The sequence below is a fragment of the Danio rerio genome, chromosome 19 (assembly GCF_049306965.1).
Source record: "Danio rerio strain Tuebingen ecotype United States chromosome 19, GRCz12tu, whole genome shotgun sequence".
NCBI lineage: Eukaryota > Metazoa > Chordata > Actinopteri > Cypriniformes > Danionidae > Danio > Danio rerio.
Genome location: NC_133194.1, coordinates 11602501 through 11619994, shown reverse-complemented (window position 1 = coordinate 11619994; position 17494 = coordinate 11602501). Strand labels below are relative to the sequence as shown.

General features: G+C 36.9%; 2 protein-coding genes across 2 annotated transcripts in view; both read right to left on the bottom strand.

Moving 5' to 3' along the window:
* Positions 1 to 2567: 2567 nt before the first annotated feature.
* Positions 2568 to 5726, bottom strand: si:ch73-160i9.2. Its single transcript, XM_017352328.4, has 3 exons — positions 5312 to 5726; positions 4365 to 4890; positions 2568 to 4272 (listed from the first exon to the last, which is right to left on the bottom strand). Exons 1-3 carry the CDS (start codon positions 5320 to 5322, stop codon positions 3781 to 3783), a joined length of 1029 nt encoding a protein of 342 aa, XP_017207817.2. The 5' UTR covers positions 5323 to 5726; the 3' UTR covers positions 2568 to 3780.
* An 8050-nt stretch (positions 5727 to 13776) lies between these two features.
* The window catches only part of si:ch73-160i9.1, a 4456-nt gene continuing 738 nt past the window's right edge, over positions 13777 to 17494 (bottom strand). The window contains exons 2-3 of the mRNA XM_021468208.3: positions 14518 to 15043; positions 13777 to 14432 (exon numbers count right to left, since the gene is read on the bottom strand). Of these exons, the coding sequence (XP_021323883.3) occupies positions 13938 to 14432; positions 14518 to 15042 (1020 nt within the window). The 5' untranslated portion in view covers position 15043 and the 3' untranslated portion in view covers positions 13777 to 13937. The remainder of the gene's footprint in view (positions 14433 to 14517; positions 15044 to 17494) is intronic.

Below are 17494 nucleotides of genomic sequence, written 5' to 3'. Positions count from 1 at the left end.
AAGAATATATTCAAGTGCATTCATTCATCCATTTTCTTTTCGGCTTAGTTCCTTTATTAATCTGAGGTCGCCACAGTGGAATGAACCACTAACTTATCCAGCTCGTTTTTATGCAGCGGATGCCCTTCCAGCCGCAACCCCTCTCTGGGAAATATTCAAGTGCAAAGAAACTGAAAACAAACACTGGCTTGCCTGAGGGTTAACTGTTAACACTTTTCCGAATAAGTGCATGGTGTGTGCTGATTATGCGACGTTCAGCAAAAATGAATTTACTCTAGCCTCTGAAACACACGGCAGGTTGTAACTGCTAAAAAAACAAGCCTATAACTCAGAGAGTTATATAGTAAAACCTGTTACAAACCGAAAGCACAAAGTGTGTGAATGCAAACAAGTTTCTATATATTCTATATATAAGTAAAATGTTGTTGTAAAATGTTTTATTTACACATAAAGGTTGGTATGGCACATGTAGATGTGGCTAAAACATAGAAGGATTTACTGTAGTAAGTGGGAATATGCAATAATTTGACAAGCTGAAATGTAAAAGATATGTATAAATTAAGTTATATTATATTGTAATTATTTAATTATCCTAATATTTCACCTACTTGATTTAACGTACTTGAAATCTTGGTTCAGATTGGCCATCCACAAACTTTTTTCCTCAAACATTTTTTTTTTTGGCAGTTTATTACTATAAAATGGTCTGATTGTAGTTTAAAACATGATTATAACAGATCCTTTTTAGTAGCAAAAATCAGAAAAATATGCAAGTTTTGTCTAGTTCAGAGGCATTGTGTGCATCCAATATGGCCGACTGATGATAATAAAACCCTCTCCATTTTACAAATGTATTGAATAGTATTAGACTGTTGGCATGGGCTTTGCTAGGCCTTTTTCTATCAAACTACTGTGATATTGTGTTTATACAACAGTTCAACATCACAATCCTGTATAAAAATAAGAAAATCAAACATGGAGAGTCTAAAACGTCTTTTTCTATTAGGAACTACTTACTTCCGCCATTCATTCACATCTGCAGCTGACGTCATATATATATATATATATATATATATATATATATATATATATATATATATATATATATATATATATATATATATATATATATATATATATATATATATAATTAATTAAATTAAAGTGGCAGTTTATTTATTTAATACATGGAAACAAAAAAAATGCACTCGAATATAGAAAGTGTTTTTTACTACAGTAAGCAGGTGGGTTGAGCTTATTTGGCTTATTCAGAACTCAAATGGTTATGCCTGTCTATGTAATACAGTGCAATACAGCCCATATTAAACAAACACTTTTAATTGTATTTCTATTAAATTTTAAATTGTATTTCTAATAATCGTCCCTGCTGTAGAGAAGTAAGGGGAGTAAAAATATACTTGTAAGATTTCGTTATTATCATGATGGATAATTCATTCATATTTAACTCATTCATTCGTTAACCCAGGATTAAGCACAATGTACAACACAAACTTGTAAATTACTATTTATTGCAAATGGTAAATATTTCAGAAATAATAATAATAATAATAATAATAATAATAATAATAATAATAATAATAAAAAATAATAATAATAATAATAATAATAATAATAATAATAATGATTAAATTTACTCTTTCCCATATCAGAAGAGCTTGGTACACTTTTTATAGTTATTATTATTACTTCTAGATATTAATACAAATAATTTCAATTTAGTTTTGTTATCCTGACTAAGTTACCACTATGAAAGAAATATAAATACTAAAGCTGGTAATTGGTAATTAGGATACTTATTGTGGGTTTCTCAAGTGTACAAAGCAGTGTTTTTCAAAAATCAAACCAAATAATAGCATAGGAAGATGCCTTAATAATAAATAATGAAACATAACTTAACCAAAATTTTTAGGAGCTCTTATATATATATAATAATAATAATGATATATATATATTTTTCTTTTTTTCATGACAAAGTTGACATTTTGCATGGAATTGCTAAATTTGGAATTGATCTATTTATGTAAATAGATCGTTTGTTGCCTTCGAAGGCACTGAAACCATGTAGTACATTTGCACACAAATAAAAATTCTTAAGGTCTTAACACGTCCAGTCATTGGTTTCAGTGCATTCGAAGGCAACAAACGATCTATTTACATAAAGCGCGTTGCTTATACCTGTTGACTGCAATGACGTTTTCTTTAATGGACTTTTTGTCTTCAAAGGTAAGAATGATACTTCTCTTCAATTGTTGCAGGTTTTCATCACAATTTGGTATTTACATTTAAACTCTTTAACGATGTGTAATGTAACATTTCATCATTTGCCACTGTTCGTGGCTTGCTAGATTTGACTAGCTAGCTGTATCATATAATAACTCAAGATTAAGCACAGTGTATGGGCACTAACTTGTAATTTGTGTTTCCACAACGAGTATTGGCCCAGTTAACTAACTTTTAGGTTTTAACTTTTGGCTTTTAAAACATGTTTTAAGCACCTGTTAATGAAAGACTTAGAGACTTTAAATATGTTTTTAAAATGCTTCATTGTGCTGACATCTAGTGGTGAGATACTATTACATCGAGTAATATTTTCAGATCAGACAAAATTGCACAAAGCGTTCTTCTTACCAACGTAATGTTATTTGAGCAATTCCATGCAAAATGTGAACCTTGTCATGAAAAAAAAGTTTTCACCAAAATATAGAAGTTGAAAGTTTTTTTTTTTATAGTAGTAGTAGTATAGTGTTTATAAAGTATAAAACATGTTTAGAGATTGATATTTCTGTGGTTAGTTGTTTCGGACAATATAAACAGATGTTTCAATATAATTGTTTTTATTATAATTTCAGTTTTTACTGCAAATGTCACATCCACAACGCTAGAATTGCTAAATTACATTTCTCAGAGGATCTTTTGTTTACATGATTATTCACAGTGTTTATTCAACAACCGGTGAAGTTGATTTATTTCAGTTTGATCTGCAATGTCTTATGGTTTCCTGATTCATCTTAACAAAAAAATATCAGTTGAAAAAAACATGGTGTCATCTTTTTTACTGATAATTATAAAAAGAAAATGCATGAGGAGTTTTTTTTTCACATTTATTCCAGTGTTAAAAAACATTCCAAGAAAAAAAGAAGAAATAAAAACAGAATTCAGATAAACCCACAATTAATTTACACTTTCCTACTTTCAAAAAATGCTTTTATTTTCAAGATATTAATATTTAATAGTATTTTGCATTGTCCCGACAAATTAATCCTACATTTTTCTGACAAAATAAGCAGGGTGCGAATTATACATGGACAATCAGGGGGCTCGACTTTTTCGGTAGTAGGCAATTAAAAGGCTACATGCTTCAGTGAAATAAATGTTTGAATGTATTTAAATTACATGTCGTTTATTAATAAAATGTATACATTTTCAGTGTTTTGAGGGTATTAGTGACTATTTAAGAGGTTACTGAAAAACACCTATTTTACAATAAACATGTTTTGTGAACACTTAAGATGTCTATCAGTGCTCTAGAACTGTTTCAGTTCTAGGGGGTCAAATGTATATTTCTATTTATAATTATTAATATTTCAGATAAAAATCAGAGATTGGAGAAAGTTATTTCTTACTATTTCAGGGCTGACCCCCCATACATCTTGTTTTGATGTCCTTCAGGGGGGATCAAGCAATAATTAAGGGCGTCAATCCTCCCCAAACCCCCCTGTAATTCGCACCCTGAAAATAAAGGAAAATGAGTGAAAACGCCTAAATTTTAGCGACACACTCATCACCTGCAGTCTTTGGAAAAGAATTACAGCTTTCTTCAGTTCCTTGCTGGGATAGACTTTGGCCTTCCTCCATAAGTGCTCTATGAAAAATCCCAGACAAACTTTGGTTGCATCGTCGACTAACATCCAGTCCCATGAAGAAGTACAAGATTGGGTTAATGCAGCTGTTGAAATAGGCTAAGTTTGAAGCCATATTCCATCCTATTTTTACCACCTCATTGTCTTTATTCACCAATTTGACCAGCCCTAGAAAGTGATATGGAGCCCAGCATAGGAAAAAGGCACAGACCAAAACAGCAAGAATGCGAAGAGGTCTTGATTTGCCGGAGAATCTCGTTCTGCGGATCCCAATAGCAGCCAGTGTGTAGCAGATAAAGATGACCAGAAAGGGCAACAGGAATCCACAGATGAAACGAACAAAGTAGTAGACGTACTTTGGCAAATTGCCACCCTCAGCACCATCTTTACCCTGCAAGTGAAGTTATAAATAAAATTAGAAATACATTTTTACTAACCTCAATATACTGTAATATATGCAGTAAGTTTTAAAGCCATTCTGACCCCCAGTGAGCAATGACTCAAGTTGTTCGAACGCACAAAGACCTCCCGGTAAACAAAGTATGGAGAACTAAAGATCACAGCCACGATCCAAACTCCCACACTGACCACACGAGCAGCACATACTGTCCGTCGTTTCCTGGTGAACACCGGACGCCAGACGCAGAGCACTCGATCCACACTAATGACAGCCAGAAGAAAAACACTGCAGAACATGTTGGCGTACTTGAAGAAACCATTGAACTTGCAGAGAAAAATTCCAAAAGGCCAGTAATCAAAGAAAAGATTTTTGATGAGTGAAATGATTCTTGTCATGCTGAAGATCAGATCTGCTACTGCAAGGTTGACCAACCAAACATTGGTGACGTTGGGTTTCATGCAGAAACCAGCCACCCAGATGACCACAGAGTTCCCGGTGGTGCCGAGGAGAACGATGATAGCGTAAAAGACCATATCCACTGTCGTTTTCTCAAAGTCGGTTGAGATTTTAGAGTTGGAGGGAGGAGAAAGAGTCGTATTGTCGGTCATTCTGCAAGCAAGAAAGATGAATCCTTAAAATGTGCTTTCTCAGATTTTTCTCTGTTGGTTAACAGCAACTTTCGTACACTTAAGCACTTAACTTTGATCTGCCCACATGTTCTGTACATCATAAGCGTGTGGTTACCATGCTAGTCTCACGAGCTTCATCACACAGTACGATAAACATTATTGCAGTTGTCTGGCAACCAAGAGGTTCTAGGTGATTGAACTGATAGCCTATACTTGGATATCATAATAGGGACATTGATTTCAGCTATACATTTAGAATTTTACACATTTTTTGAATATATTATTGATGTTATATATATTAAAATAGGTTTAAGATTGTCCATAATCGTATATTGTAAAACTCAATTGTGAGGTAAAATAAAAAGGTGAAATAAATCTGGGAATTAATAGCATGATCTTACCTGGACAGCATCTGTCAGTTTTTTTTTTTTTTTTCTCTAATCAGCCCAAACTGGTCTCAGGATTAACAGCATTACATAATCCTTCTAAACATTGTTAGCGTAAACTATCTTTGAGTATTAAATATTCCTTGTATCGCTAGTGTTTAGAAAAATATTCAAGCTTCTTTTCTGGAGTCACTTGCAGCTGCTTTGATGTCACTTTGAACAGGTCTTTTTTTCACTGCATCTTTTGCCCTGTCATTCTAAAGTTTACTCTTTGGCAACATGGGAAGACAACAGGAAGAGGGAGGGGTGTGCAGATCTTTTTCTACAAGCACATCAAATTTTACTCAGAGCTTGATTGCCGACTACAGATAATATATTCAGTACTACACTTAAAACTTTGAGCTGTGGAAAAATGTGGGCATTTAGCAAACCCATGGATTTGGTTAGCTTATATTTTTAATAGCAGAATTCAGTACAAAGTATGCAGAGGTTGGTTTACCTCAAATTGAAAATTCTGCCATCATTTACTTATGATGGTTTTGTTCCAAATTTTAAATACATTTAAATATGTTGTTGTAGTGTTCCATTGTCAAAAACAACTACATGGAAATCAGCAAAGATGACATTAAAAACTGTGTCATTTAATTACCTTACCTAAGGGCACATCCCTTGCACCTTGCCAATGTTGTTGTGAGCATTTATACTTTTGGATACTGTCTGTATTGTTCTGCAATAACACTTCTGAAACACTAGTGGGCAGTGGGGTTTCTATGTTCCACTGTGTTTTTTCACTGGTGTTGCATGATGCCGTAGATATATACACTAGATATCGCATAGGGACCCTGAGCATGCGTCAATAGCGCCGCCACATTGGTACAGTGCTCCCAGGACAAATGTCATTCAACCGCACTAGTCAAGACAGTGTTATTACGTGAAGATACGGGACTTTAGCGCTGTCTACGGGTGTAGTAACGAGCAAACAAAGAAAACAAAGCACACAGGCAGAACATTTCATAGGTAATATTACGTTTTTTTCAGTTTTTGTATGTTCTGAACTTTTGTGCTAATCAGGTAACGTTATTGATGATAACAGTCTGCATTCACCATAAGGCAAAGCAGCTCCAACTCGCACTAAACACTCGGCTTATGCTAGTTTTGTTGAATAAAATCAGCAAACAATGCAAAAGAAATATGACAACGAGATGCTGCGCTGCCAGAAACTTGTATTATTGTCAGCTAACGTTAGTGAAAGAGTCGTTCGGGGGATTCATTCACAAACAAATCGCTCCCTCCGTCAGTATGAGAAGTGAAAGCAGGAGAGGAGGTGTGTTTCAGGACATGATTAGATCAAATTTAACAGGGAGGGTGGATAGTACATTTCTGTACACACAAACACACGCTTTTTGTCAGGAATGCACGTGCGGTCACTGATCCTTCAATGTAGAAAAGTGATGTAAAATTATAAATTTTGTAATTATAAAAAAAAAATTACATACTAACATCCAGAAAAACTCCCGATCATAGATGTATGTGTATATGTGTATATCTCTGGCTATGGATGGCCACAGTCCTCCACTGTACCTTGGTCATTCATTTCAAAGGAGCGCTACCCTGTAGCAAGATGGCAGCGCTATTGACGCATTCCGTCCAATAGACAACAATAGGCCAGGCGACATCTAATGTATATATCTATGGCATGATGCTACAGTAGCACTAGCTTAAAATCACACTCATTTAAGGAAAAAAGGAGGTGGTAACTGGCAAACTTGCAAACAAATTTATTCATAAAGTAAACACTAAATAATCTGGAGCTCCTCTGCAGGACTCGACAATTGTTCAACACTTGTGTCTTCAGCCTAACTTCGCCCACACTCGTCACCGCTACCATGCTGACCAATCACAACTCTTGCTCTTTGCATTGCCATGACGAGTAGTTAAATTTTTTGAGAGGTGTGTGTCAGGGTATTGTGAAGAGTATGCAACTATGCAAATGTTACGCCTGACCTCTGGAACACACTCAGCTCAAAAGTATAAATTGGCCTTCATGAGGAGAAGGAGGAGAATTGTGGGCCAGGGATTGTGAAAGCAAATTCAAGCTACCAGTTCAGGAAGATTCAGAAGACCACCAATGTGGGGCCACTGGAGCTGAACCATGATTGAGTTGTAAATCACATGAATCTATGGCAGGGCCGGAGGAACTGGAGGCCAGAGCAGAGCAAGGGACCAGGGCTGTGATAGAGAACACAGGAAGAGCACAGGATACTATGACAGAACTGGAGACAACCAGGGGAGTGCTGATGGAGTTGAAGGTCACCAAGGCAGAGCTAATGGAGCTGAAACAGAGGATGACCATCATGGCTATCATAGGCAGAAGGTTAACATAGATACTGTAGTTTTATCAGAAACAACAGAGGGATCAAAGATTGCCTCTGTAGCCTTTTTAGTACAGGCACATTCAGGAGAGACCTCTGTTATGTCAGAGCGGATATATTTCAGGCATGACCCCTGTGATTATGATTGTGGGCAAAGATTTTAGAGTGGACTATGCTTCCTAATGTAGAACTAGAAGTGGTGATTTTAGCAAGATGAGTTTTGAGATTAATACGATGCCAATTTCCATCACAGGAGGGACAGCCATCTGAAGAAGGACTTTAGTGTGGTACTCAAAATATTAATTATTCTGATGTAGTGGTTATGAGCATTAGCTTCTAGTTAACATGATAATTTGAAGTCAACCTAAGATCTCATGAAACAGGAGTTTCCATATTTGGTCCTGGAGGTCCACTGTTCTGCATAATTTACTTCTAGCTTGCCTCAACAGACCCTCCATTAGTAAGAACATGGTCTTACTAAGGGAGCAGAACTAGACACATCTGCCAAGTTTGAGCATAGCAGTTCCAACCTCACAACTAAATTCTATATTTAATAAAAGGCATACATTAGAGGTGATAGACAGTTGTATTCAAACGCAACATAATATGTTAAACATACAGCAAAAGTTAATCCAGACTTAATGGAAACCAAAACTAAAACAATCATTCAAACAAATGGAGGTAACCAAATCACTTATCTTAATTTAGGTTCTAAAGGTATTCAACTATCTCATTTGTTTAGAAAAACTTGAGTGTCAAGCTGAACCGAATGTAATGTGACCACTTAAAATGAGAATACATGCAAGAATTCACAATGAAAAACAATTGAGTGACATGAATGTTTTTAAAGTTGGCCCTCTTGTGGCCATTCTGTTTCAGAACAGTGTTTACTTCACAATGCTGCTTTGTGCTTTTATTTAAATTAGGAGTTTATAAGCGCAAGCTTGTACAAGTGTGATACACCATGTAGTAAGTGCTGTATATGTGTCTCTATGTGAACATATTTGTTTCCTAGTTCAAGATAGAACAATGACTAATATTTGCAAATGATACTTTGTAGGGTTCACTTGTTCCAAGATATAAAGGACAGAAATAGGCAGTGTTTGTGGAAGTGAGTGAGCAAGTTGAGAAATATGACCTTTATTTTTGTCTTTTCTTTGTTGTAAGATTTCAGTTCATGTTTACATGATGACAAAGTAAGTTTTATGTGGACTTTTTAACATTGACATTCTCCACCCTTCGCCAGACCTGCAAAATACAGCATTAGAAGACATTTTCATAGATACAGAAGTCAGAATTATTAAACCGCCTTTGAGTTTTTTCTTTCTTTTAAATATTTCCCAAATTATATTTAACAGAGCAAGGAAACTTTCACAGTATGTCTGATAATATTTTTTCTTCTGAATGAAGTCTTATTTGCTTTATTTTAGCTTGAATAAAAGTAGTTAAACATCATTTTGGAAATATTTAAAAAAGAAAAAGATATATTATATTATATAAATTATATATATATATATATATATATATATATATATATATATATATATATATATATATATATATTAAACAAGCTAATATATGCTTTAATAAGCTAATATTCACCTTAAAATGGTTTTTAAAAAATAAAAAAAATCTTATTTATATATATATATATATATATATATATATATATATATATATATATATATATATATATATATATATATATTGTCTACAGAGGAAACCATTGTTACACAATAACTTGCTAACAATCCATTTCACTGCCCTAGTTTTGTTCACATTTAAGAACTGTTTTAAGTGGATGTACGTCACGAAAAAAGAACAATCCCAACTTCCATTTCATGGTGACATTAAGAGTATACTCAGACATTCCAGGTCTCCTGGAAATTCTGGGATTCTCCCGCATATGCATAGGGACTCCCGAATGGCCGCAAACGAATTATAATCTCATGAAAATTTTGCGTCTCCTCCCCTGTCTTCAAATACATCGGGCACCCCTCTCCAATGCATCCCTCCCTGCACTCTCAAAAATAAAGGTATGCAAGCTGTCACTGGGTTGGTACCTTTTAAAAAGTTACACATTTGTCCTTAAAGGGTACATATTTTTACCATAAAAGTATATATTAGTACCTACAATTTTTTAGAGAAACACTTTTGTACCTCCGCTCTTCAAATATGTCACACAACCCCTTCCATCCACCCCCTATCCCCTCTCCATCTTCAAATATGTCACGCAAACTCCCGCCTTTCCCCCCTTTGAGATTCGTTGAGGCCCCCGTCCAAATCCCGTAACAAAATTTGTGTTCCTGCAAATCACCGATATCCCACTCGCAAATGACTTTTCCCAAATTGGGATGTTTACTGGCATCAATGTTCATCTACAGTCTGCAAACTGTCTCTTTTGATGCAGTTTTCATCATCAAGAGTGACCACGGAAATCTTAACAAACTGTCTACATGGACAATTCAGACAGGAGTCCACTCAGTAATATTGTGCTTGTGTTACACTTATCCTTTTTTAATATTATATGGGGCTAAGTGTAATTTAAATGTGGCATGGGTATGGCTGTTGTGTGATAACACGTGTGGAGTAGGTCTTTAAACACTTGACCCATTCTAGTTTGCACACCATCCAAACTGCTACATGGAAAAGCACATGTCCTCCATTCTCACCTCATTCTGTAGCACAAAGACTGTTTATAGATTTCAGCGTCTAGCTTTCAAACCAACAGTCTCACGAAAGCTCTAAAAAAACCTCCCTGGACTCTTTAGCTAGAAGTCCCCAACAACTTTACACCCTGCAAGGCTGTGTGGTCAACATGCAGCTCTTTATTTTGCTGGCTCATGCACTGCAATCTTCAGCTCCAACCACATCTCCAAGTTTTCAGGTGATACAACTGTTGCAGGCCTTATCAGCGGCCATAAAGAAACATCTGACAGAAAGGAAGTGGCACAACTGAGTGGTGTTGTGTGCAAACAAACGTTGTGTCTTTCATTGTGTAGAAGAGGTGTTGATGACTTAAGAAGGAACTATCCACTCCCCTTCATCAATTAACAATTGATTGCACAACTGTGCAGAGAATTAAAGAGCCCCTATTATGGGTTTTTGAAAATGACCTTCCATGCAATCTGTTACACAGCTCTAAGTGAAATTAAATATCCAGCTAAGGCTTAAATCTGAAAGTGTGCCGTGTTTAAAACTATTGATTCATCTATTAAGGAGTCGACTCAGAGTGGTTCAAACAAAGTAACAAATCTTGAGCCGTGTCGGCGTGACATCATTTTTCTAAAGAGTGCTTCAGCAATCTACACGCTTACAGTGGGGGATTTGTCAGCTGTTTGTTAAAGGAAGGATCAGAAAAGACTATTGATGTATGAGACTTTGTCAGAGCTTGACAGGAACGTTTTCAGTACACAGTTCGATGTGATTAAATTGATTGCCTCCATGTTTTCTCTAGCTCGCAAAATGTGTATTTAATTGTGTTTTGTAACGACTACTGTATCAGGTTAACTTTTTATATTCTCATATTGCATCTAAAACCATGGTAAAAACATGACGTGTGCCGCTTTGTTTACAGATGTAAATGCGTTTGTGAGCTCGCGATCCACTGTCGTTTGTCCTTGCTATGGCCACCGTCAGCTGTTCCTACACTAGGGATGGGAAGATTAACCGATATGTATCGATACGCGGTTATGCGCGTTCACGATGCGAGTGCATCGGTTGAGCAGCAGAGGATGAATGAAATTTTGGAAGCAAATCGAGATGCATCGGTTTTTGCGAGATGCATTGATTTTTCCGAGATACAGCTTATATTTTTAATATAGAATGTATTTTTTATTTATTAACAAGTGTTGTCAACCTGTTTTTGGCGCATAATTTAATCGACCTACATAAAGTAAGCCTTAGCAACGGATTTGCGGATGTGCACACACTACAACTCAGTGTATCAGGTGTGCGGATGAAGCTAGTGGAGCGCCCTCAGAAAGCGCGAGAAGCAAAACAAACATTTTATTCCCCACTGAGTTTTAAATCTAAAGTATGGCAAGCAACAATATGGATTTAAGGATGGACGACATGACAGGACAGATGCAATTTGCAAAATGTGCCGCGCATCTGTAAAATACGCGGGCAGTATGACTAATCTGATATCTCACTTGAAGCGGCGCCACGGTGTTGTTGTGAAAGCATCTTCCAGTGTTTCTGCATCCCCGGCTTTCGCACTGCTTCAACCAGCTCCAAAAGTGGTGAGAAAAGCATTGAAAGTTTTTTTTTCCATGCGCAACAGTTCTGCTCGCTCTACGCCAATAACGAATGCTATTGCATTGTTCATCTGCAAAGATATTCAGCCTAGTGTCACGGAGAACGAAGGTTTTAAACACCTCCTCCTGTTAATTTTTATTTAATTATAATAATAATATTAATAATAATAATGATAAAAATAATTGGGTGTCACAGTGGCACAGTGGGTAGTTTGACCACCTCACAGCAAGAAGATTGCTGGTTTGTTATATTTTTATTAGCCTGTTGTTTACAGTGACAGTGATGTTTCAACGCAGCATAACACTGCTAGTTCACCACCTTAAGTTTTGAATAATCAGTGGCAAAATATATCTTTGTAAAACTTGTTTTCATAGTTGAAAATTTAAATCACAATTCTTGTTGTGCAATGCTAATTTTATTTATGTTGAAAGAGTGCAAATATATACATATTTTTTTAATATATATTGCACTTATACATTCTGTTTATCTTGAAAATACTTAAATAATATGTGCTATATGTTCTAAAATGGCCCTCTACTGTAAACTGACACTGGCTCTGAGAGAAAAGCCAGTTTGTAAAAAAAAGTCTTGGTTTTGCTTGGTTAATAAATAATCAAACTCATTCAATGGCACAGCATCCTCTTTCACATCATCTCATAAACTTGATCTAATTAGTTAGTGCTGAAATATCGCATCGTATCGTGATATGGGTGTGAATCGTATCGTGTTGCATCGCAATATGTCACAAATGTATCGCTAATATATCGGATCGTATTCTTAGTATCGAGATGCGTATCGGATCGGCATTATAGCTTAGATGCCCAACCCTATCCTACACACATGCAGCAGTCAAGTTTGTTTTCATTGAATCTCTCTTCAGTCGCATTGAGGCTGTCGGATGCGAAAGTCTAAGCACACTTTTGCAAAGGTTTGTTATATACTTCGAAACTGTGCTCTGCCATCTCAAAGGCATTAATTGACCCGATTTCTTACTCTTCAGAGTGATTGGCCGTTCTATGCACTCCCATTAGTGTCTCTCCTAGACACGTCGAAGTTCCCAATCTGAAGGGGAACTTGTGAACTTGCACCAGCACAAACACTCTTTGACCTATTTAAGACACTCAGTGAATCATTAGTGTGGTGCTACATATGAAGTTGAGGGGAGGGGGTCATTTTGAATTTATAAGAGAAAAGTATTTAAAGCCATCTTTCAACAGAACCATTGAGGTATAAAGCCTGATTTATACTTCTGCGTCAAGTGACCGGCGTAACCCACGGCTGTGTGGCTGTGCATTTATACTTCTGCGCGCTGTCTCTGTTGGTTTGCATTAACACTTACGAAACGCTAGTTGGCAGTGAGGTGTAAATGTTCCTCTGTGTCGAGTTTCTTCGCTGCTTTTTTGCTTTTCCTGAACACTTCCGGGATGTACAAGTGGCTCAAACTCGCTCATTTTGAGGCAGGAACCGGCGGATGTGCAGCAACTTAACTATGAGGTAAACACAAAACAAAACTTTCCATCCGGAGCTCCTTCACGGGACTCCACACTTGTAAACAATCGCTACATTGGGTGTGCACCATTCGCCCGGGTCTCGGTCCCGCCCCGACTCGTCAGCGCTACCAAGCCGACCAATCACAGAGCTTGCGCTACGCGTTGTTGCGACGTGTAGTTACATTTTTTGAGAGGTGCACGTCAGTGACGGCGACGGCCACGGCGAAGGGCTATGCGTCAGCGCCGTAGCATACGCCGGTGTTTGACGCAGAAGTATAAATCAGCCTTAAGGCACATTCCAGTTCTAGAAAGGCTGTGAGCAGTAGCTTATTTACATTTTAAAAAAGAACACCAAAAAAGCATTATTTTATATATATATGAGGTATTTTTGAGTTGAGACTTAACATATACTGTTTTTTCAGGTAATATCCAAGACCTGTTTTGTAAGAAATACATAGTAAGACACGTTTACAGTTTGCATGATCTGATAAATTAACAAGAAAAAGAGAGTAAAAACTCCTAAACTTTAGTTTCACACTCAACACCTATGGTCTTTAGAAATGAATTGCTGATATCTTCCCCAATACCTTGCTGGGATAGACTTTGGCCTTCCTCCATAAGTGCTCTGCGAAAAATCCCAGACAAACTTTGGTTGCATCGTCGACTAACATCCAGTCCCATGAAGAAGTACAATATTGGGTTAATGCAGCTGTTGAAATAGGCTAAGTTTGAAGCCATATTCCATCCTATTTTTACCACCTCATTGTCTTTATTCACCAATTTGACCAGCCCTAGAAAGTGATATGGAGCCCAGCATAGGAAAAAGGCACAGACCAAAACAGCAAGAATGCGAAGAGGCTTTGCTTTTCTGGAGAGCCTTGATCTGCGGATCCCAATAGCAGCCAGTGTGTAGCAGATAAAGATGATCAGAAAGGGCAACAGGAATCCACAGATGAAACGAATGAAGTAGTAGACATACTTTGTTGAAATGCCAGTCTCGGATGACCCATTCACCTGCAAGTAAAATCAAATAAATTATAAATACATATATCATTTTCATACAAGGTGAACATACAGTGATTCTTAATGCCATTCTGACCTTCAGTGAGCAGTGGCTTAAGTTGTTCTTGCCAGGAAAGACCTGCCGGTAAACAAAGTATGGAGAACTAAAGATCACAGCCACGATCCAAACTCCCACACTGACCACACGAGCAGCACATACTGTCCGTCGTTCCCTGGTGAAAAATGGATGCCATATGCAAAGCGCTCGATCCACACTGATGACAGCCAGAAGAAAAACACTGCAGAACATGTTGGCATATTTAATGAAACCATTGAACTTGCAGAGAAAGACTCCAAAAGGCCAGTAATCAAAGAAGACTTTAGAGATGAGTGAAGAAATTCGTGTCAAGCAGAAAATCAAATCTGCTACTGCGAGGTTGACCAACCATACTTTAGTGACGTTGGATTTCATGTGGAAACCAGCCACCCAGATGACCACAGAGTTCCCGGTGGTGCCGAGGAGAATGACGATGGTGTAGAAGACCATATCCACTGTGGTTTTCTCATAGTGGATTGAGATTTTAGAGTTGGATAGGAAGGAAAAAGTTGTATTGTTTGTCATCCTACAAGCAAGACAGGTAATCTTTAAAAGGTGCTTTCTCAGTTATTCTGCTACATGTTTACAGCAACTTTCATACATTCAAACGTCCCCTGAAGTGCCTTAAAATATATAATATTAAGATATATAAAATATACAATATAAAGACTGGGTGGAATATATCATGAAGCTCATCTTTAATATGTGCTTTAAATGAATGGCCAATAGAGCAGAGCTGGTGAGCTAAATCACATTTGACCTGATGACATTCCCAGTCCATATTAGCAATGCTGAGTCTGTCTAACTGTTTCTCTACTTTAAAGGGCATCTTTGATGCAAAATCAACTTTTGAAGCTGTTTGGACAGAACTGTGTGTAGGTGTAGTGTGCCCACAGTCATATTGAAGTGAAATAAACACAACATGTCTCTTTTTTATAATTTCCTGATCTTAAAATAGGGTCCAAATCCCTGCAACTTTGAGGCCCACCTCAATTTGACTTAGGAGTGTGTTTTCCCCGGCCCACTGAATTAATTGACAAGTGCATATTAACATGTCTCCATAGTAACCTGTATAATCATGTCCACAAGGCAAGACTTGCAAAGAAACTGGGATTAAAAAGATCTGTTCCAACTCTCTGTGATCAGCTGCACCTCAAGAATGAGTACATCCGTTTTCTTTCAGCTTAGTCCCTTTATTCATCAGGGGTCGCCACAGCAGAATGAACTGCCAACTTATCCGGCACATGTTTTACACAGCGGATGCCTTTCCAGCTGCAACCCAGTACTGGGAAACATAATACACACTCATTCACACTCATACACTACGGCCAATTTAGTTTATTGAATTCACCTATAGCGCATGTCTTTAGACTGTGGGGGAAACAAGAGTACCTGGGGAAAACCCATGCGAACACCCATTGCTGTGAGGAAGGAGGAGGGTGGGTCAGTCAATCGGGCTGTCAGTCAGTCGACAACAGCCTCTTGTGGATTTACATGAGAACAGCAGGTGTAATTGGCTATCGCGAGAGAAATTTGAGATCTAAAAAAGCGTGTACAGCGGCTGGTGGATTCACGAAAACAAAAACATAGCTCCTGGGACGTATTTGCCATTCTCCAGAAATGTATATAGCATCTTCAGGATGTGTCTGGGTTTAGTAATGTGCAAACACGTTTAAATAGAAATCATTACTTTTTATTTCATAGATTAACACAAAATCAAAATCACTTTCCCAAATGGTCTGCAGTAATATTGTAAATGCTAAAATTTTGGGGTTTTAATAAAGTTAGTATTCTGACACATGGACTCTTAAAATAAACGATAGCAAACTCCTGTTTTGTTTTCAATTGTGTTATTTAAAACATTTTGTTTATATTCAGATAAGAATATCTCTATTAAATATAAATACTGACTTTACCCATGGGTTCCCCCGTTTTTTGGTCCCACATTATTAAACATTAAAAATATTATTATAAAACATTAAAAATGTGAACCTCATTAATGGTTATTAAACATGAAGAGGCGCTTGCCTTTTTTCCATGTTAATTGTACATGTGTTTAGGTGACTTCTCTATGAATGCTCATGTGCATTTATAACCAATTACAGTCATGTCTTATAGTCCGCAGACCCTTAAGACAGTATTGGTCATTTGATTAGTCAGAGAGAAGCTGAAATGTGCGGTGATGTCATGTTTTAAATGCTTATATTTTCTCAAGACAAATTTTGTCACTGTTTTGGAGAACACTAGTTTATAGCAACTTAGATACATAGACTGTAAAATATTTGGACGTAGTGTCCGTGACGTCACCCATAGATTCCTGAAGAGCGCAAAAGAAGCCATGAGTAGGCGCGGCAAACTGTCGCCATTTTGTTTGTGCGTCATCGCACCCACGGTGGGATACAAAACAAGGGCAAAGAGGCGGAGAGTGAGCGGAGCTACAGACACCTGCTGGCATTTTGCTTGGACCTGGCTTAGACACAATTTACTTTGGGAAAACGCTTAATACTTTATCACCTGCGACTTGTTTGTTTTCTGACCACATGTGCTTGGCTGTACACTATATCAATAAAGTGTTTAGACTTTTAAAAATACTGTAGTAATACATTGAGCCACTAAGTATTGTTCTTATGACGTTTTCCAACAGGAGGAAAACACAAATTACTTTCAAACACTTCAGATATAGTCTGTGTTAGTAAATGCAGGACTATTGATGAAATCCAGCATAACACTGTATGACAACACTTCAGATGACTGATCTAGAGCCTACAACTAATCAATCTGTCAGATTCTAGAGTGCATTACAGTTCTAAAGAACATTAAAAATGATAAATGATCTTAAATAAAACAAATACATTTATAGAGATGTTTTACAAGTATATAACTTTACTCACATGGGAAACAGAGGCCATGGGAATGGTTTGTGAGCACAATTAAGTGCACACAGCATCCCAAATCATCTGATAATTGTAGGAAATAA